General features: G+C 36.8%; 3 protein-coding genes across 4 annotated transcripts; 2 read left to right on the top strand and 1 right to left on the bottom strand.

Moving 5' to 3' along the window:
- Positions 1–525: 525 nt before the first annotated feature.
- On the top strand, positions 526–5,223 carry LOC116291569 (lysosomal proton-coupled steroid conjugate and bile acid symporter SLC46A3). Its single transcript, XM_031698743.2, has 5 exons — positions 526–1,462; positions 1,993–2,244; positions 2,466–2,549; positions 3,345–3,501; positions 4,348–5,223. Exons 1-5 carry the CDS (start codon positions 664–666, stop codon positions 4,436–4,438), a joined length of 1,383 nt encoding a protein of 460 aa, XP_031554603.1. The 5' UTR covers positions 526–663; the 3' UTR covers positions 4,439–5,223.
- Positions 5,224–5,574: 351 nt separating this feature from the next.
- LOC148905267 (arylsulfatase H-like) lies at positions 5,575–10,085 on the bottom strand. Of its 2 annotated transcripts, XM_089040704.1 has the most exons (4): positions 9,142–10,083; positions 7,733–8,797; positions 6,965–7,270; positions 5,575–6,091 (listed from the first exon to the last, which is right to left on the bottom strand). In XM_089040704.1, the coding sequence occupies exons 2-4, from the start codon at positions 8,757–8,759 to the stop codon at positions 5,814–5,816; spliced, it is 1,611 nt and encodes a 536-aa protein (XP_088896830.1). In that variant the 5' UTR covers positions 8,760–8,797; positions 9,142–10,083; the 3' UTR covers positions 5,575–5,813. The 2 variants fall into 2 exon arrangements, with proteins under 2 accessions (XP_088896830.1, XP_088896829.1); XM_089040703.1 differs by having other exon boundaries at positions 7,733–10,085.
- A 191-nt stretch (positions 10,086–10,276) lies between these two features.
- LOC148905266 (calmodulin-alpha-like) lies at positions 10,277–18,576 on the top strand. Its single transcript, XM_089040705.1, has 5 exons — positions 10,277–10,423; positions 10,550–10,580; positions 13,656–13,799; positions 15,992–16,234; positions 17,080–18,576. Exons 1-5 carry the CDS (start codon positions 10,400–10,402, stop codon positions 17,103–17,105), a joined length of 468 nt encoding a protein of 155 aa, XP_088896831.1. The 5' UTR covers positions 10,277–10,399; the 3' UTR covers positions 17,106–18,576.
- Positions 18,577–21,712: the final 3,136 nt, after the last annotated feature.

Here is a 21,712-nt window from a genome sequence, read left to right as displayed (position 1 = left end):
TTCACTCAACAATTTGCTTCAAAACTTGTTGCAGTCGTTGCTTTTACTTTGTTCAGTCTTCTGGCGACGTTTCAGCGCGATTTGAGGCCATTTAGTGGGTTTTTTCAAAATCCGCTCTTCTCTACCTAAATAATTATTTAAGAGAAGAGCGGATTTTGAAAAAACCTACTAAATGGCCTCAAATCGCGCTGAAACGTCGCCAGAAGACTGAACAAAGTAAAAGCAACGACTGCAACAAGTTTTGAAGCACATTGTTGAGTGAAACATTTTATTTTCATGACCTTAATCATAACTCCCATACATTCCCTTATAAACCATACACAGGAACCTTGTTTGGGCTGCCTGTGAGGGAGCCCAATAAATGGCGATTTAATAAAAACTCGCAAAAATAAAAATAGCTAAATGACTTCGGAAGGCGATAAAAACCCCATATATTGATAAGTTAACTTGAAAACAAATTTATTTAGGACATTCTTTACAATTTCACGTATTAAAAAAAAAAACTTATTGAGCTTCAAGTACACTGCTTGGGTTGCCTGTCCAGAAGTAGGAGATACTATATTCTATATTTATTAACCAATGACGTATTATCCTGCCCAAAGCCATTTTCATTTCGAGCATCTTTGCGCACGTTGAAACACATTGCATCTTATCTCAGCAAAAATGAAGATTTCAAACATCTTTAGAAACATTACAGTGGAACCAGTTCTCTTCCTATACATGTTTTGTACATTTATGAGCTTTCCTCTGCTCCAACAACTGGCCTATCGTAAAATATGCCAAGAAAAATTAAACGAAACGAGTTGCGAGAACCTCACTAAGACACAACGTGATGGTGTCCAAGAAGACACCTCAAACTGGATGGTCTATCAATCCGTTGCTCTCGGCGTTCCCTCTATTGCTGCTTCATTGGTTTACGGTTCATGGTCTGACTCTGTTGGACGTAAATTTATAATGATACTCCCTCCTATTGGGAACGCATTAATGAACATAAATTATCTCTTAAATGTTCACTTTTTTCAAGTCAATGTAAACTACCTACTTATTGGAATTGTCATTTCTGGGTTTTTTGGAGGTTATGCAACGGTTCTCTCGTCTGTATTTTCTTATATTGCTGATGTAAGTGATAAATCTAGCCGTACGTTAAGGATAAGTATATTGGAATCCATGGTTTTCTTGGGAGCAAGTGGAGGGGAGATGGTTGCTGGAGTCCTTCTTGACAGTTCAGGATTCATGGCTGCCTTTGGGTTAGCACTTGCAATCAATGTCTGTATTATTTTGTATGTGAGCCTTTGGCTGCGAGAGTCCTATTTCCCTACAGATCAAGTACATGCGAACCCATTAATCAAGCTTCATAGCCATATTAAGAATGTTTTGACAGTGCTGTTCAAGGCAAGAGATGAAGATCAGCGATTGTACCTCTTGGTTGTACTCTTTGGAGCTTTACCTATTGTACTCATAAGTATGTTTATACAGGGGCTACGTCAAGTCTTAAAACCCCACTTTTAGTCTCATAATCTACAAGGATGGATTTAGGGGAGGGGAGGGGAGAGGGGAGGGGAGAGGAGAGGGAAGGCAATGGGGCAGCTGCCCCCTCTTTAGTTTGGGATACATTCTTTACCTTTTTTGTTCAAAATATTCCCAGAATGCAGGAAATAGCATTTTTGGGAACCATATTTTAAGCATTTTTTTGGAAGCATGTCCTCAAACATCCTTTGGTTTTGTTTTGCATAGTCAGCAGTAAGATTTATCCAATGCCAAATTTTTAAGTTTATGGTCATAATGACTTGGGAAATTATTTTTAGCTTTTTTATGCCTTGTTTCTGGCTTAACAATGCTTGTCAAAATGACCAGCAAGGAAAACTTTTGACCAGGCAATTACCAATTATCAACCTGTTTCTCAGATTCCTGGATCCCAACCCTTTTAGGGTGCTCCATACTCTTTGCCATATGTATAAAAATTAGACAAAAGTTTTTGCTCTCGTCTTCCAGATTTTGGAGGATTCAATGATACATCATTGCTCTACATCATCAACCAGCCATTGTCATTCTCGTCATCCTACATTGGGTACTTTTTATCTGAGGTGTATTTCATAAGAGGTCTAGGGGTGGTTGTTGGGATGCCAATTTTGACCAAGTACTTCAAAGTGTCAGACTATCTCATAGCAGTGTTTGGGATGATGATTACGTTGGTTGTGTTTATATTTTATGGTTTTGCGACACGCAAGTGGATGATGTTCTTGGGTAAGTAGTAAGATGTGGTTTTAATTGTTGTGTTGTGTTAAGATATGAAATTTTTAACTACTGTATTGCTTGATTTTGCTAAACGTCATTGAATACCTGTCTCATCCAAAAAATCCATCAGTCAAAATCACGAGTTATCTGGCTGATAGCACATGGTTGTCAGTGTTTTCCCCCATAATAACTAATGAACAAGTGTTTCAACTTTCTTTCCTTTTCTGTAGGAGCTGCTTTTGCCTTTGGAGATGGTTGGCCAGTACCATGCATGAGGGCAATGATGTCCAAATCTGTACAAACAGATGAGCAAGGTCTGTACTGTGCGCTTGTAAATTCTAAATAGAGGTTTTGCACAATCATGTGTCAGTGCCAATGAATACAGCTTGGACTTCCTGTGGTTAGACGGTAGAACAATAAAATCCCTTTGCTCTTGAATTCTTTCTCATGTAAAACGATTGTATTGTTCCTGCCGATGGCTGCCATCACATGATTCCAATTCCAATAAGGGTCACATGTTTGTGAGCCACTGGCTATAAGTGTTACCCTGAGCTCATAAAACTAGTAAGAACAGTTTTAAGACTTGTGTGTTTATGAGGAGCCTAACACCTAATAACTTTTCTAACTTATGTGTGTAACCACTGCAATGGAAGTGAGTTTGTACAGGGGCATGGCGAGGTCTCTGTTATAAGGGAGGCAATGTACCATCCCCCCCCCAGTGCACACAATTATGCAGTTCAATAGAAGCATGGGTTGTGTGTGCTGCTAATTCACCCCTCTCACCAATGCCACCTGGGTTCATTACTTGCCGGTCTCAGTATCGTATGTGAGTAGAGGTAGAGTTGTTTGTTTGTTCTTCCTGCATGTGCTTCAATGGTTTTTCTCCAGTTTCTCCAGTTTTCCTTCCTTCTCAAAAATTAACTTCTAAATTCCAATTCCATCTTTGTGCTTTCACCTAGCTTGAACCTAATGTGTTGTGTTTGTTCCCACTCTGTGATACAACTGCTAAATAGATTTAATAGATTAGATGTCATCTCAAGTTTCTTACTACATTCTCAGATTTAGTAAAGCTTTGAGGGAGATGGTTGTAATTATCATCATTCTTTCAGGTACCATGTTTGCTGCTGTTGCCTCACTAGAGGTACTGTCTACATTACTGGCCTCATTAATATTCAATAGTATTTACAGCAAAACAGTCTCCTGGCTGCCTGGTTTTACGTTCTTTCTGCTTTCTGGGATCTTGCTCATTCCAATTGGAATAATCTTGTAAGTAAAATATATATATACATTAGTGTGTATGACATTGGAGATATTTCATGTACAAAATAAGATACATCATCATCATGGTCTTCATATCCACTATCAGCAACCACCACAACCATAAACAGCAGCACCACAATTTTGATCTTCACCTTCACAATCACCACCATCATCATCATCACCATCAGTAGCATCATCATCATCTTCATCAGCAACATCATATTATCATCATATACTATCTTCATAATCATCACAATCACCACCATCAACATGCCTTATCATAATCACCATCATGCATCATCATCATCACTATCATGCATCTTCATCGTCTTCATTACCATTCCTCATCATAATCATCACACCACCACCATCATCATTACCATGCATCATCGTAATCATCACCACCATCATCAACACCATGCATCATCGTAATCATCACCATCATCATCACCATGCATCATTGTAATCATCATCACCATCATCATCACCATGCATCATAATCATTACCACCATCATCATCACCATGCATCATCGTAATCATCATCACCACCATCATCATCACCATGCATCACCACCATCATCACCATGCATCATCGTAATCATCATCACCATCATCATCACCATGCATCATCATAATCATCACCACCATCATCACCATGCATCATCGTAATCATCACCACCATCATCATTACCATGCATCATTATAATCACCACCATCATCACCATCATTATTGTCACCATAATGGATACTGCTTGTTACTATTATCATTACCATTACTTATCTTTATGAGCACTATATATTATTTATATTAGTATCACTATAAAAAAATGAAACATTTTTCTCTCTCATAGAACACTTTATTTCAAGAAAAGAAAAGGATACCAATATAAGGTCATGGAAGATCCTGAGGACAGCATACACAATCTTCCGGTCAATACCTAGCCATAACCACAGCATGTACAGTACACTGTACAGAGGAAGTTATTTTAACCACAGGAAATGCACGCAAGTATATTACAGTTATTGGTATGCAGTTTGTTTAAAATGTTCTGGGGATAAATAAGAATAATGCAGACTGTGATGATCAAGTAATTAATGAAGCAAGTAGTAATTGATTGGTTTAAATTTTTGTATAAATTATCTGTTTCCGGTTCGCTAGTTTTACAGCCAACAGTTAAAATTTGAATACTTTACCGTACACATCATAGGGTCTTGCTAAATTGCTTATTTTTTGGAATGTTAATCACAGACAAATAAACTGTTCCATTAACAACGTGTAAATATTAAGCTTGATTGTTTTTCTTTTGAAGAAAAAAAGGCGGTTGAATTTATACCGGATGTCAGAATGTTTGAAGCATGCGCATAGGCTGACGACCTAGAATCTGGGTCTTCTGGTTTGTGTGTTAGCAGAGCCTTTGATTTTTTGGTGAGAAGGGTCTGGGTACGAGATCGGATTTTCCTCCCTCTGCAAAACCTAAAGAGTTAAATTCCAATTGGATTTGTAAAATAGCAGTGCCCTGTTCAAAATCATCCAAGAAGTTGTCTTACTATTGGGTTTCAGTGATAATTTTAAACCAAAGAAAGTTTAGTGTTGAGAAAGGTAGATGCATACAGATCAGCTTCATGTCAGTTCAGTTTCTTTTTGAAGGAAATCTTTGATTTAAGTTACGTATCAGTAACAAATACAAGCTGCAAAGAAAAATAAAATAAATAATGGCTTCAATCAAGATTTTTTTATGCATCATTTCTTCCTGTATGAGCTGGTTACTATCATTATGTTCTTCACTTTATTTTGAAAAAAACAAATAAAAAAACAAATAAAAACAAATGAGATAAGGATGATTTTCATCAATTATTGGTTCAGTGGATTTCAAGATTTCAATCTCTAGAGAATGGTGAGTAAGTTTAAATATAATAAAATAATATAAATAATTATAAATGACCTCCTCCCCCCCCTCCCTCCCCCATAGAGGTAAAGCTTTATAGGGCAATGCACTTAATTAAATTTGAAAAGTGTCCTTACACATTAAGTTAAGAAAAGTTCAATTCTTAGGGGCACAATGAATAAATATGTCCACTTGCTTACTTACTGTATTTACTTACACATACACATGATGACATAGTAGCTATGTCTTCCCAGAAAGCAGTAGCTACGAAAATGGACACCTAAAGCTAAGAAGAAGGAATCAAAGAAATGCTGTAATCCATGTCTCCATCTCCTAAGAAAACTACCTCTGTTCATATTCCCCTAGCACCATCTTCCCGCTCCCTGTCCCCTTAAAGGAGGGCATCATAATGCCTCTGGAATGACATAGTGTTATTTGTTATCTAATAGTTCACTGAAGTCATCATCCTCTATATTAACCTGCAAACATCTTGGCATATTGGCACAAGGGAAGAGCCAAGGAAGAAAGGAACTGTCAAACTGAGATGTGCCTTTATCGGTTCTCTTTGCCAAGTGTTCTTCCAACTCAGATAAAACATGGGACAATACTGTATTTGGGAATTCTTCTGGTGACATTGGTCTACCTTCTCCAAAACCTGCTTCCATGTTGAACACTAGTGGTGGATCATGGAAATATGGTATTCCATTTTCTGAAATTTAATCGAGGTACAAAAAGGTTTATTGTTATTATATTTATAAGTATTTTATTTAGATTTATCATTATTAGCCATTCCCTGGTTGAGGGGAAAACTGGTTGGAGTTGGCATTACAGTGTATTGGGCAGGCACATTGCTAGGGGTGGTTAAATGGTTTGAATGAAGCCCCATTTCCACCTTTGTAGGGGTACGAAATAATGTTTAGCTCTATTTTAGTTCAAGAAATGGCATGATTAAGATTGGTAAGAAAAGGAACCTCCCCTTTCAGGGTCATAGCAACAAGATGTATTTCCTCCAAAAATTATCCATTACCCCTGCCCCCGCCCTAGCACAGAGGAATTTGGAATTTCTGAGGGGTAGGGAGGTCAGAGAAAGAACAAAATTACAGAGGTTGTATGGGAGAACATTGGAAAATACAGCATATTTTGAAATATTCCACATTACATATTCCAAAAACAGTATTCCTATCAAGATGCAATAAGGAAAATGGAGGGGGGAAAATCGAAGTTATCAATTCCTGAAACAACAACCTCTGGACTGATTAGAGTCAGATAACTCAGATCGAACCCTAAAACAATCTCTGCATTGATCTAAGTTAGAGCATGGCTAACTCACTGAAATTTAGAATGCTAAATTTTGCAGAGAGGAAAACCCAAGATTCCAAAGAAAAATCTTTGAATCAAGGGAGACACCTAACAAAATCTACTCATATGTAATGCAAAGTCCAGGAATCGAAACTGAGACCTCAGGGGTGAGAGTGTAGTGTACTACCACTACACCACCCTTGATTCCCTTGCAACATCCATGACTTCCCTCAGGCTTTGATTATGTTTTATTTCTGTATTAATAATGATTAATAGCACTCACCTGTTTGAGTAACAAAGACAAATTTATAATCCCCGTAAGTCACTCCAGAAGGTTTAAAAACATCAGTATAATGGTAAAGAATGTTATGCTGCGTAACGGCACTTGAATTTCGAAGAAATGGGACCAATGACTTGCCATCAAGTTCTGATGTTTCTAATGAAATCTGATAGGTCAGATCCATTAATGTTGGCAGAATGTCCATACATGATGTCGTAACATTAATTATCTGCCCTGGTTGTAGTTCTTGTTTCCACCTCATGATGGTCGGTACTCTTATGTCGCCTTCCCAGACATTGTTCCCTCCACCTAAGAATTCAAACATTTACATTAATCACATTATGAATGTAAATCATGTTTATGGTGAAAAATTCTAGAATTATGAAAAGTGCAACAATAATAATCATTATTGTCTTAAAACATATGAATTTACATTCTGTACTTTGATTTGTGGGGGGGGGGGGGGGGAGGGTAAAAGGGGTGACAACCACCCCCATTTTGCTCAACATTTTTAGTATATCACAAGTAATCGTCCCCCCCCTTCCCTCAAATTCCTGGTAAAACCTTTGTAATAGTCACCCCCTACTAAAATTCCTGGATTCGCCCAGCCCTGAAACCTAACATGCTAAATTGCCATTGCTCTGAGTTTGCCCTGCCTTGAGTGAATTTTTTTTGGGATTAACCCAGAGGTTGTTTCAGGGTTTGATAAATTTTGTAAGCTTTTTTTGTGAAGAAACATAAATGGTAATATTTTGCCTTTTAGGCACTTACTCCTAAATTCTTTATGTAATTCAGATTCAGTGAAACGTTGTCCATTTTCTCTGCTGCATTCACCATGTACCTCTACACAAGGTCCACCAGTTGACGTCAAGATAACAAGAGTGTTGTTCTCCTTCCCCAAGCTGTCTAAGGTACGAATAATCTTACCAATGCTCCAATCAAGCTCCAGTAATGAGCATAAAAACAGATCATTCTCAGTGCAGTTTGAAAAAGCATTGGATACATACAATGGCTCGTGCATGTTCAAATAACTCTGCATTATGAAGAATGGGCTCTTCCTTGCAGAATAATCATTCAATATCTTTAGAGTCTCTCTTGTGAATCTTAAAGTCATGTTGTTGACCGTATAAGGCTGTTCAATAATTTTCCCATCTCGATAAAGTACACAGTTCCTCAAATACACAAAATCCATCAAATCAAACGAAAAATAAACAAGATACAAAAGGATTAATTCAGGGGCTGCTAGACAGAAAAACATCATCATATTAATCTTCTTGAATATCAAAAGTACTACCAATCCTCCAAAAATGATAGTAAAAGAGATAGTGATGATGAGGAATGATGTTGGAAGATCCTCATCGCGGTCATCGGGGTAATGATAATTATACAAGTTAGTTTGATTAGTGTCGTTACCAGAGTTAGACGACGTTCTTTCAATACAATAGCTATTGTGTAAAGTTGGTACACCATACCAATGATCAAAGCCTTGGTGGATCGGTAAGAAAGCATTTTTACGACCTAAACCCATCCCCCAGTGCCCCACAAAGGCAGTCTGGTATCCTTTGGCTTTCAAGACTTCAGCTAAAGTGATGTGATCCAGTTGAAGTCCTCCAGTCGATGCAAGTGAAGGCATGGCTTTATATGGCAAATACCGACTCTTGAGGATTCCAGTTTTGATTGGTAAACGTCCTGTAAGGATTGATGCACGCGTAGACGCGCTAGATGACTGTGAGTACCAACGGTTAAAGCGAACTCCGTCTTTGGCCAGTTGATCGAGGTTAGGTGTTTTCACAGACATTATTCCATAGCAACCCAAGTCTCGAAACCCTAAATTATCTACGAGTAATAATATGACATTCGGGAGGCCTTCGAGATTAATACTTTTGATGGTTTTTGGATAAAGAAGCAGCAAAAACACAAGAACTTGAAATAACAAACTTTTGATCTTTGCGTCCGCCATCTTGAATATTGTTATCCGCTGACTGGCTAGTACTACTGGCGTCGGATTCTGAACCCGTTTCCAGTCCCACCTCCAGTCTTATCTCACAGAGTGCTCTGCTCTGCTCTGCTCTGCTTTATTTCTCTCAGTTTTCTTCCTTTCTTTTTTTAGTTTTTTTCTTTTCTTTTTTATCCCTCCCTTCTTTCCTTCTTCCATTACTTGGAAAGTAAATAGACCTTACCTGATTTCGCCTGAGTGACTACGATCACTCCAAGCCGAGGTTGGACTTAATAAAATACAGAAATACAAACATCATGCAAGCCAGTCTTCCAACAGTCGAATTGAAGCCCTTGGTTTGTGATCATTTAAGCGAAAGATCTATTAGATTTTTGTGATGATAAGACTGAGACTGCTGCATTTACACGCCGGACGAACTTTGAACCGGTCAAAAAGTTGCACGTTTTATAGAGGTTCGGCATTCCGGCGCACGTGACAGAACTATTCGAACTTGAACTCGTACTCCTAGCCGTGCAAATTTGGATCCGGTTGATCCGGTTCCTTGTAAAAAGGAACTCATTTCTTATTCAATTAAAGAGACGGTTCCGTGTAAACAGTATGTAGACGTCATATTTTTGATCGGTTAAAAATTTGTCCGGTTCCTTGTAAACGCATCCCGACTGCCTAAAAGTATATGCGGTTTGTACAAATATAAGTTTCCCGATTGTGAGGCAAATCTTTTCATTACAAAGCACGCACTCCTACGGGTGCACCACAAACCAACACATTATTGGTTGACAAGGAGATTGGCGTCTTTAGATAGCTGTGCTCTGCACACTAGACGTTTCTTCTTGCTAATTCGCAGCATGGGCTCTTCCATCGAGTTTGTCAAGTCGGTCTTTCGGCATCCGACCGTAACTAATTCAAACTATTTAAAAAAATTTCAAAACCAATCTGAAGACCACAGAATTGTTTTTTTTCGGTTCAGCAATCGTTACTTCAGCTAACAATTTGACTGGAAAGTTGATGCCTGCATTGTTAGATATTGTTAAAGTGAATAAGCCAATATAAGAAAATGTGAATAAAGGGCAAGCTGGGTGGTATTGAGCTGAAAACCACAAAAATAACCAGTGCTTCATTTCAATATACCATTGCTTCAAAAACCACAATTCTAGGAATTCTTGAGCATCAGAAAATTCCATCTCAAAACAACTTTAGTCTGCGTAGTGATATACGGTATACATAAATATTTTTTGAATTTTCAATTTAATAACTACGAGCTCTTTGCCTCAATCAAGTTATTTTTCTCGCACTTAACTTTCATAATTAGTTCTTTGTAAACCTTAAAAATCATAATTTATGCGTTGAATTATTTATAGTTTCTGTTTGCTCAAGCCAAATTTAGGACAGCTACACATCGTGCATCGAGCCTGTTTGAAAGTGTCAGATTGCTGGACGATAAACCGAAAAAAGCTGGTTTCTGTTTGCGGAGGAATAAAGACATGCCTGATTTAAAGACTCCCGCGGTAAACGATAATCTCTTTGTGTTTTTATTCCGCAAATCCAACGTTAAGGGGGATTTCTTCAAATTCATATGTAAACAAAAGGTTATAACTTGGTATTAAATAGAATCTGCTTTATTTAACGTGTAGGAAAACAAGTTGTCTGAAGAGCAAGTTGCCGGTTAGTACCTAATCTCTTGAATTTCTAGTATATTTTATGCATTTTAAAATGTATTTCACTGGTTTGTCTAAGAGCGCGATACAATACGATTCCTTGAACATTATTTCTATAAGTCGTTCTCGACTGAAATTCAGTTAATTTTACACAGAATTGACTAGCAAATTTTCATTAACATTCAGTGACCAAGAAAATTAGAATTATTATGCTTACAGTTACAACGAGCACAAAAGAACTTCTTTTTGTAGCATCTTAATTCGAAATATGACACTATTTTCACTATAAATTTGAATGATATTTTAAAAAGAGTACAGTATTCTTTAAACGTTACGAAACAAGCTATAGAAAAGGGTCTAAGGCGCGAAATATCAGGTTTTCAGGTTAATTTGAACGTCAAGTTAATATGTTAGCGTAGTACGTGCAAATCCTCACTTCGACTTTATGCAAAACTTTTTTCATCGACAACGAAACATAAATAATAGATTTTCGAGCGTTGCTGAATATGACAATATTTACAATATATAGTCGCAAAGCCAACCTCGACAGGGTATACTTCTATATTTAGTTTAGCCTGGTTTTATTTGTTTTTTTATTTACACCATCGAAGAGTAAGAAAGGTTTTCTTTTCATCTGTTTGTAATTTTTTCCCGATAACGCCGTTGTCATGGGTTACCCGTCCAAAATCGCTAAATCCACCCCAAACAACGTAACATACACAGATACCTGTTCCAATGAACAACATTTGTTTAGTATTTAGCGAAAGAGGGAAATTTGAGAGAACGAAAGATTACATACTTTTTCATGCATTTTATGATTATAATCCAGATTAATTTTTTCAAGGAAAAAAACTTACGAATCCAAATAATTTTTTTTCAACGTAAAATTTAGTTCTGAACTAACGAAATTCGGTTTGTCTCAATTCTAAGGCAAATAAAAGTAAAGTATCTTGAATATTTTCTTGAGCTGTCTTTCTTTATCTATGTCAGCTCTGTTCAGCTGCTTAACTTATGGCGTTATGGTTGACTGAACGTTTTTTATTGCGAATAGATTTTTGACACCAATTAAGTAATTACCAAATTTACATGAGTAAAAGCTTAAACATCTTATATTTGCATGTGCGAGACACGTAACATACATACACATTATTTTTTTAGTGCGTTCGCTCAAAAAAAAAAAAACTTAAAGAGTCTTCACTAGTTAGTCCAACCTTGCTTAACAACAGGAACAACAGCAACCAGTAGAATTAAACCAAAACACAAAGATGTTTTCAAGTATGACGCATTCAAAAAGTGAAAATTCGTCGTACAAACCACTTCCCTGATATAACTCAGACGAAACAGAAATATTAATGTTGACGCCAGAATCACCGACTTGACATCAGCAATAACTCTTATAATGATATTTTATTTGGCTCGAAACCGAAACGAATTCGTTCAACAAAGAAACCACAGAATAAGAATAATGTGACTTTGAAGGTCTTCCGTTTTGTTTAGCTGAATAGAAAACCTTTTTAACTTTATTTTCAAGTCGATATTTCTCAGTTGGGAAATGTTGTTCTTCTTTGTGTCTTTCTTTCGTTGTTTTGGTTTTTATTATATGCCTTTTGTATTCTTTTCTCAAGCGTTTTGAAGTTTCTTAATAATTTGAGTATTAATTGTCATCATTTATGAGAAAGTTGTTTTGTTCACAAAGCATTTTTTTATATTAACAATTCATTTTGGAAATTTATTCTGATAATGAAACTAAAATTTAAGTATTATGGTAATTCATGAAAAGTGCCCGAAGGCAAGATGGCGAGAAATTTGTAATCGTCTAAAAAAATAACGAAAACAATTACAAAAACGATTTACAAAAGTCTCTTAATTTTCCCTGACTAATACTTACTATAGTTCTTGTCAAATCGAAAGAGGCTTAATCTCCATGTAAACGTCGTTGTATATCCTATAAAATTTCAGCTTGTTTATCGCTCAACAGCAAACCTGAATGACAACCTTTTGTGTGTTCGTATTTTATGACATATTTATTCAGTTGTCCCAAAGACAGCGGGTTCCTATAGTACGAAGGATTCCCGCCATTTTTGACTTCAAAGACGTCTTTACAAACGCTTCGTATCCAAAGTTACATTTAGAGGCATTTTCTATTATTCAATTGAATTTTTAATTATTTTTGATATTTTGAGTTAATCGTCCTTTCATTTTTCCTCTCCTTTCTCCCCTGCTCTGCTCTGCTCTCTTATCCTCAACTAAACTGTCAATTCAACCAAAATACAGTGTTTCCAAACTCAGTCGCTCCCTTCACTGTTTAAAAGGGGGAAAACGAAATGTTCGTGTTAAATTAAAAGTTCTGAGAACGCATCCGGTTTAGCCCTTTCTTTTTAATTTCCAACGCTGACACATGATTAAGTTTGAAAATATTTCTTTCAACGATGAAATTTGTATTAGAATACCTTACACAACCAAATATATTAAATTCAGAATCTAACGTCAAGCATTTCCGGGGAAAAAAAGAAAGAACCGGATGATGTTTGTTAGAATTTGTTTTAGCGTTTAATATTAGTTGTTGCGAGAGCCTGTAATCCTTATGGCCTCTGCCCTGAAATTCCCGCCAGAAATGAATTTATTGAACCAGGCGAATCAAATTACTACTGGTTTCTGATTGGCTAAAGACAGAAGCTGCTAAAGATGGTTCCTTTTCTCGCATTTTTGAAGAATGAAATTTATCTGGGCGCAGACCAAAAAGAATGCAGGATTGCTTTGTATAATCAACAAACATGGTGGCTATGACCTAACATGCACCTCAAGGATCCATGCTTGTAGCCATTATGTGCACCGTTTGATGCTTTTTTAAGATTTATTTTGGGAAAAGAACCTGATTGGTTTAAAATCATTTCAGGCCAGATCGAAACAAAACATTCTTGGTTATACAACAACCGACAAAAAAAAGTCATTTTCCGCGTTACGGTCCCGCGTGACGATCCCGCCTGACGATCCCGCGTGACGATCCCGCGTGATTATCCCGCTTGATCCTATGTGCAACAGATCCCTGATACATCTTCAATAATCTTTTTTCTCCCCACAGAATTACGAGAAGCGTTTTGTTTATTCGATAAAGATGGCGGTGGAAGCATATCACAATGTGAGCTTGGAGAAGTCATGAAGTCACTTGGGTTAAGTCCAACTCAACAGGAGCTGATAGACATGATAGCTGAGGTGGATGAGGATGGTAGGTACAACGTAGTTTCCTCGGTTAGGCTTTTCTTCTCTGGGCTTCCTTTGGATGGCTTCGATAATTATAGGCATAAGTAGCCCACCAAGAGAAAAATATAGAAGATGATAAAGGAAGCTTACGAAGTAGGCCATGACCAACTTAGTTTCCTTCCAGAAGTGGATCCAGGGTTATTGTAAGTGCCTTTGCGTGCTTATTATTGTTTTCTTTGGTTTCAACCGGTTTATGTGCATCTTTTTTGTAAATATACTTCTACTACTACTACTACTAATATCAACACTATCTAAGGTATTACTTTAGCATTTAATAAAAACGTATTCGACTAATTTGGCAACCAAAAGTAGCCAGTTGTAGGATCTGTACCAGGGGCGGATCCAGAGGGGGGCTGCAGGGGGTGCGCACACCTCCCAGGTTCGACTTTGTGCCCCAACTTCGAATATAACCAATACTGTTTTCCCCTTTGATTCTAAGGGATGCACCCCTCCCTGGGTTAACTTTGTGCGTAGCACCCCTCCCTGAACAAAATCCTGGATCCGCCCCTGTGTACTAGTCTCGTTCGCAGCCGTCATTAGCTTCGGCCCCAGATCCTAATGACGGTCGCGAAGGAAACTAGATCTGTACTGAACCTGAAAGTACACCAAAGTACTCCAGTATTGACGAGTATCTTTAAATGCCTTGAAGAAACTGGAAAACAGATAACGCTAAAAGGTATACACTACATACATACACTACTACAATTAATTTAATTACAATTAAAGTACAATTAATTTGTTCAAATAATAATAAATAATAAAGACTTTATTTCAACAGGGTAGCCCTTTCAGCAACTAGGCTGATATCCATAGGGGCCCTGCATATAAAACAATAAACTAATTACAAACTATAAAAATATACACTTCACTATATACAAACTAATTCTATGATAAAATCTGAAAAAATCCTAACTAATATTTATATAAAATTTAAATTTAAGAATAACATGTACCTAGGAAAAAAAAAAACTATATATGTTATATGTCTAAAAAAAACGAAACTTTTAAGCTAAGTAATACTTTTTTAGGCGACTCTTAAAAATACTTAAAGATGAAATATCCTTAATATCTCTAGGTAGTGTATTGATTGTTCAACTTCATATGTCACACGCAACGCATGACCTTATAACCCTGGATCCTCCTTTGGTTTCCTTCCTTGGCATCTTCCATTCTGTCTTTTCTTCTCTTGGCGTCCTGTGGATAGTTTCGATAATTGTAGGCACAGGTAGCCTACCATAAGAGATATAAGTGGTAGAAACCTAATAAATAATGTACTTGAAATATATAACGAAATCTTTGCACCAGACTAGTTCAAGCCATTAAACTTGTCTTTTTATTGTATGGGTATATTATTATCTGGTTTGATATCTCCTTTTAATGCTTTTGTCTAGACGGAGGAGTGTTTGTCCGGCAGATTGATTAGTTATTTGATTAGTCGATTGGTAAATCGCTTCATTCGTGTGTGTTGGGTCGTTCGGACAGTCACTCAGTCTATTTCAATTCGTTTGTTGGTCTCTTGATTGGCTGGGTTGGTTGGTGCAGTGTCCGTATATTGGTTGTTTGGATCGATCGATCTGTTCTCTGAACTCACATGGTACAGTAGGCGATCCAGGTTGTTTCTTTCAACGGTTGGTCTTTTGATTGGCAGTTTGGTCAGTCGGCCATCTGGTCGGTCGGTCTTTAGGCTGTGTTGATGATCGGTGGGCCTATAGACCTCTTTAGCTAATAGACCTCCTCGGCTCTGACGTAATGATTTCCCATTTCAGACCACGTGGCATTCCCTAGAGTATCATTTCTTTGTTTAAGGTTTGCGCTCTGTTGCACATGAGAAGACACAAGAATATGGATACAACTCAAACAAAACTGAATATTATTCTTAAGGGAATGACACGTGGTCTGAAATGGGACAACATTACGCTCGAGCGTTCCAGAGCCGAGGAGGTCTATTGGGCGTTTGTTTTGCCCATTTCAGACCACGTGTCATTCCTTTGAGAATAGGATTCTTTGTTTCATTTACACAATCTAAACAAAGAAATAATACTCAACGAATGGCACGTGGTCTGAAATGGGCAAAACATTATGCCCAAGCTAAAGAGATCTTTTAGTCGTTTTCATCTTTTTCTGGTTCCTGATCAATTTATCGCTCCTGTTTCCTAGGTAACGGAGAGATCGATTTCGATGAGTTTTTACAGATGATGGCAAGTAAAATAAAAGATCATGACACTGAAGAGGAAATAAAGGATGCGTTTAGAGTTTTCGATAAGGACGGAAACGGACTGATTAGTCATAAAGAATTAAAACTTGTCATGTCAAGATTAGGTGAGAAACTGACAGATGATGAGGTGGATGAGATGATAAGAGAAGCAGACTTGGACGGAGATGGCATGATCAACTACGAGGGTGAGTTGGAGTGTTTTGTTATGGGCTGAGATTTCTTGTCGTTTTGTTTACACCGAATCGAAATATGGCGACCAATTTGAATAACTGACCAGCGACTGACTAGCCTCTCATACATGTGAAAACGTTTTTGTGTTTCCACGTGAAAACGATTATTGTCAGTCCAGGACAAAATATAGTTCTTAAAATCTGACGCTATATATAATAGGACGTTTGCATGATGGCGTTATTTGACTCCCACTGTCATAATGCCTCGCGATTTTTCTTTCTTATTTAAATTTTTATTTTCTCATAAGAATAGTAAGACAATTGGCCTTCTCGGCTTGAGTGTAATGTTGTCCCATTTCAGACCACGTGTCATTCTCTTGAGAATAAGATTCTTTGTTGGAGTTGTATCCATATTCATGTGTCTTCTCATGTGCAACCGTTAAACAAAGAAAGGATACTCTAGGAAATGACATGTGGTCTGAAATGGGACAACATTACGCCCGAGCCGAGGAGGTCTATTGGTGCTATTTTGTATGGGACCCAGTGTTCTGTTGGTCAGTCCTTCAACCAGTGTTGGTAGAGTGTAGTGTATTTTTTTTGATCTTTTTGTTTATCTATTTATGCTAATAGGTTTGTGTCTTGTGTATGTATCATTCGTGTTTATGCTCACTCGGTTTTAAAGTTGATGAAATAAAAAATATTAATAATTAACTGAACAAAAGAAAGTGTGCAAGGGAGTCTGGTAGTAGAGGTCAATGACGAGATCATGCAAACAACATTAATTTCAAAGAAACCTTATCTGCAGTTAGGCATTAGATAACAAAAAACCACTGATTTTCACTACTTTTCCCACTTCACAGAATTCAAGCAACTTATGACAAAATAAAAATCCCAAGTCATCACTCAGGACACGAAGTCTTCCCTTGCATTTCTCATCCCACGGTTTAACAAAAGGAGACTTTACTCCTAGATTTACTCATCAAGTATGACGAGCAATAGACAGACTGGAGCAATGCACTAACTAATACATCGTATAGTAGAGGGAAGAATGGATTTGTATTCCATTATCCAAGTGAATGAAAGGACGACTTTTGAATGCGTCTTATTTGGCTTAATCACGAGCTGCTGTTTACAAAACTTTAATATTGCTGATATTTGATAGTTATGATCTTTATAACATTGTCATGTTACTAGTTATTGCTGATTATTTGTAATCCTGGCTTTTTCTAAGTCTCTTAGATAATACGAACGCATATGGACCCTTCAATGGACCTTTTCCGAGATAGCGAACATGCTGCATTGTCGTCTAGCTTCGGTACAAACATCTTTTGTTTATCTTGCCTTGTATGGTGTTGTTTGTACAAGCTAGAACACAATCCATCCTGTTTATCGAACTCAGAAAAGGCCTATGGACCCTTCTTAAAAGTATCTTAGATGCGAGGCTGGCATAAATCAGAAAAGAAATCACTCTTTTGCTCGATGGAATTTGTGGCATTTCTTTTGTATTTCCATGTTAGCCTCGCATTCACGACAATTTTAAGAAGGGTACATTTGTATAGGACAAAAATTACTAAAACTAAGTAAAACATTTTATTGATTAAGTAATATATACAGTATGAGTGGCCGTGTTGTATCAGAAATACAACCACGAGGCGTAGCCGAGTGATTGTATATCTGATACAACACGGCCACGAATACTGTATATGACTTATCAAACGTCTAGGTTAGTTCCTTTGTGTTTCACTAAAATTTTCAAAATTAAAGTGAATTTGGCCAAGAAAATCCAACTTAAAGTGTATGCAAATGAACACAGTTTTGTATCAGATTTACAACACTCTTCACGGTCGTGATTTCTGTTGTGTTTTCCTCATGAATTATTCATGACTTTGATAAAGTGTATTTACTTGGCCCGTGAAAAATAGTGAGCATAATACATAGTAGTAGACAATTATTCCATTGTTTTCAGTTTGCTTTACTTTGACTGTTAGTCTCTAATTATACGACTTTGTTTCAAAAGCTATTTTGAATTACTGTAACCATACCACTGACGACCATTTTACTTTTTTCAATGTTATTTCTTCTTGAGGCTGTGCAACCCTAACCTGGAACTTTGTATAAAATCCAATCTAAAGCAAAATTAAGTAGACTATAATGTTGTAATAATGTCTGAACGCGCACTTTAAAATCTTTGGCAGTGTCTACCCTTTACCAAGCTCTTTTAAATCTTTTAGTGGTTGTCGTAGCTTGGGTTCTCTAATTTAGCTATGCCTTAATTTGCAAGAAAAATTACCATGCACTATTTTTGTGTATTAAAGAACAATGTATCGTAAACATATCAATAAAATGCTGGTGTTCAAGTTTGTTTTGAAGATTCACTCGATAGTTTGATGTTGTGACATCTGCAAATTGCATCCTCGAAATTGCTGGATTTCAACCAGCTATTAAAAAATTTGCCTTTCATTATCTGTATCGAATGAGGTTAAACACTGACCACTATGTACTGTCATGTGCAAATTGCATCCTTGAAATTGCTGGATTGCACATGATTAGCCGCGATAAAAGATTTGCCGAATCTTATTATGTGTTCCAAATGGTGCTGTCACCCTGACCACCATGTGCTTTCTTCTTCAAATTGCATCCTTGAAATTGCTGGATTGCACATGATTAGCTGATAAAAGATTTGCCGAATCTTAATGTGCGCTCCAAATGGTGCTGTCATACCTGCAAATTGCATCCTCAAAATTGCTGGATTGCAATTTACTGATAAAAGATTTGCCGAATCTTAATATGTGCTCCAAATGGTGCTGTCATATCTGCAAATTGCATCCTCAAAATTGCTGGACTGCATGCAACAAGATGATAAAAAAACTTTGAAGTATGTGCTCCAAATGGTGTCAAAGTCTGACCACCATGTGCTGTCATCTGCAATGTGCATCCTTGAAATAGAGGTTTTTCACTATCACGTGACGGCAGCCATCGGCAGGAACATCGTTCTTTTTTTCACTTTACTTGCATTTTTCCTTTTTTAAATTAAAGAAATATTTTTGTTTCTTGACATCATATAGTCTGAAGGAAAATCAAAGGATGGAAAACTTCAACTTCCTGTGACTAAGGCTCCGTCCACACTATGCCGGATAAATTTGAATCCGCAACTTTCACGCCGAAACCAAAAAAAAAGTTTTCCGTCCACACATGAAAACGGATAAAATGTTTCGCGTTCATACTAGTCCGATCAGAGGCGGCAAAAACGCTTCATTGCACATCTGAGTATGCGCATCGAAGCTGAAATTGAGCCCGCGGTGAATTTTTAGCCTTCCCGCCAAGTTCCCATGACAATCATGACGTCATCGTATTCGAAAAGTTCCGGATACGAAATGTTCTCCGTCCACGCTAATGCGGCTAGCCGGCGTTTTCAAATTGTTCCACTCTGGAGACCGTGTTCGAAAAGTTCCGTTTTCGGTGAAGAATTGCATGTTCCGGATTCGTCCTGACTAGCGTGGGCGAAAGAACTAACCGGATAAATAAAGTTGAGGATTCAAATTTATCCGGCATAGTGTGGACGAGGCCTAAGATGACGATTTTTTCAGTTCTCCGTATTTCTGGATTACGTTTGGGAAACTCTTTAGAATCTTTCAATAAACTGCGGAAGACAATTTAGTAAAATGAATACACCCATATTCATTAACCAATCCGAGTAATTTGGAAAACTTCAACTCTTTAATTTCTATAACTTGATTCAATTTGGCTAATGGAGTTTCAACCTTCTGGCATATTTAGCATTTGCGATGACACCAACCACGCGTCTCTGAAACAAATCTTTCCGAAAAATGCCAGACTTAAAAAACCCGTTTGGTTCAAATATTTTATCTAAATTTTAATACAGTAGAGTGAAGTCACTAAACCCGTGAAATAAATATTACACTAATACACATTAGCAGACCCTATTTCCATTGTTTTCTTTTGTGTCTATTTGACTATTACAAGTTGACTAGTATTTTTTTATTTCACGGGTTAAATACCCTCGCTCTAAAACGCTGGTTCCATGACCTAGTAGTCTACTTCGATTACAATAAATGTTATAATAAAAAAGTTGCATCCAATTCAAGAGAAAGACCACAAAAAAAAAAAAACCCGTAATATTCTCAATGCTTCCTAATTGAGGTCTATTCTTACCACGATATGACATCACTCTCATTAATTAAATGCAGTCCAATGGTCTAGCATGACTCATTAGTTATAGAAGTTAAGTCTATATGCAGTAAAAACGATAATGATATTTTTAATAAATTAATTTTAATTTTAAATGATTGACCTTAATTCCAGTAAGATTAAATAATCCAAATTAGATTTACTAAATTTTAAAAATTTAATGTTTTTTAACTTCAAATTCAATTTTTATGGTCATAGGAAATTAATAGGTGCCGTGCATTTGTGAGGTCCATTCATTAATGGTTGTTGTTGTTCACGGCTCCTAAGCTTTTGTAGTTGTTATTTGTCGTCTTGGTTAATAGTGGTCGTGACTGCCCACAACCTTAAAACCTTTTAGCACTTCCTCCAAAATAATCTCTCCCAAAATTAAAATCTCAAATGTTTTTATTTATAGGTTTCCCAAAATAATTTAAATTACCGAAATTACTCAGAATGTTTGGATTAAGTTATGTATGTTTTATTTTGTGTCATCTGTGGGTGGGTGCTATATTTGTATTTCGGCAAGGTTGTTCTAAAAATGGAAAACTGTTAGCCCAAGGGAATTGTAAAATTCTTCCCTATTGCTACGCCTCTACCATTGACATTTCTCAACCTGTTCCGCAGAAACTCACTATTCAAGTAATTATAATGTTTATCTGAACATTATCACGTGTTTTTGTAGCACACGGTAGGGAATGAAGTTTGCCATTCATACTTCAAAAACAGGAAAACAAGACCGTTATCGTGTTTTATTCAACCACAAAGTCGTGCCAATATTTACACTCAAATTTACACGGAAAAACTTGAAAGAAAAGAAGAAGAAAACCGCCCCTATATTTAACTTGGTCGAAATTTTTTGAGTCAAAAATGGAATCTGTACTTTGAAATTTGGAGTCAAAATTCCTCAATAATTCTTAGAACCTTTTCTTGATATATCTATATATAAAATAGTGCTGAAATTTGTTCACTAAAACGTCAACAAAGTATAAAAGGAAGGATTTTTTGTACTAGAAAGAGGATTTCTTAACATTCGGTTGTTCTTTTAAATTATATTTGAAAACGCGAATATTCTGTTCTTTGCATTATAAAAAATGAGCAGCGAGAATTGGTACCAATGCTTAAAGTATACGATGTTGAGTAAAAGGTTTTTTTATTCCTTCGCCAAGAAAGAGGTTCCCTCCATGGCTCGTTTTCTGTGTACTGACCTTTGTGGTTCTTCTCAATTATGTTTGAATAGGAGAACATTCTCGTCTTTGCATAATTAACTAAAACAACTGCTGGATTTGGTATCATGTTCAAAATAAT

This window comes from Actinia tenebrosa, unplaced genomic scaffold (assembly GCF_029948245.1).
Source record: "Actinia tenebrosa isolate PJP-AT-01 unplaced genomic scaffold, QUT_ActTen_1.0 PGA_scaffold8__29_contigs__length_14323225, whole genome shotgun sequence".
Lineage (NCBI taxonomy): Eukaryota > Metazoa > Cnidaria > Anthozoa > Actiniaria > Actiniidae > Actinia > Actinia tenebrosa.
The sequence above is the reverse complement of the archived record's forward strand: the minus strand, read 5'-3'. Positions and strand labels throughout refer to the sequence as shown.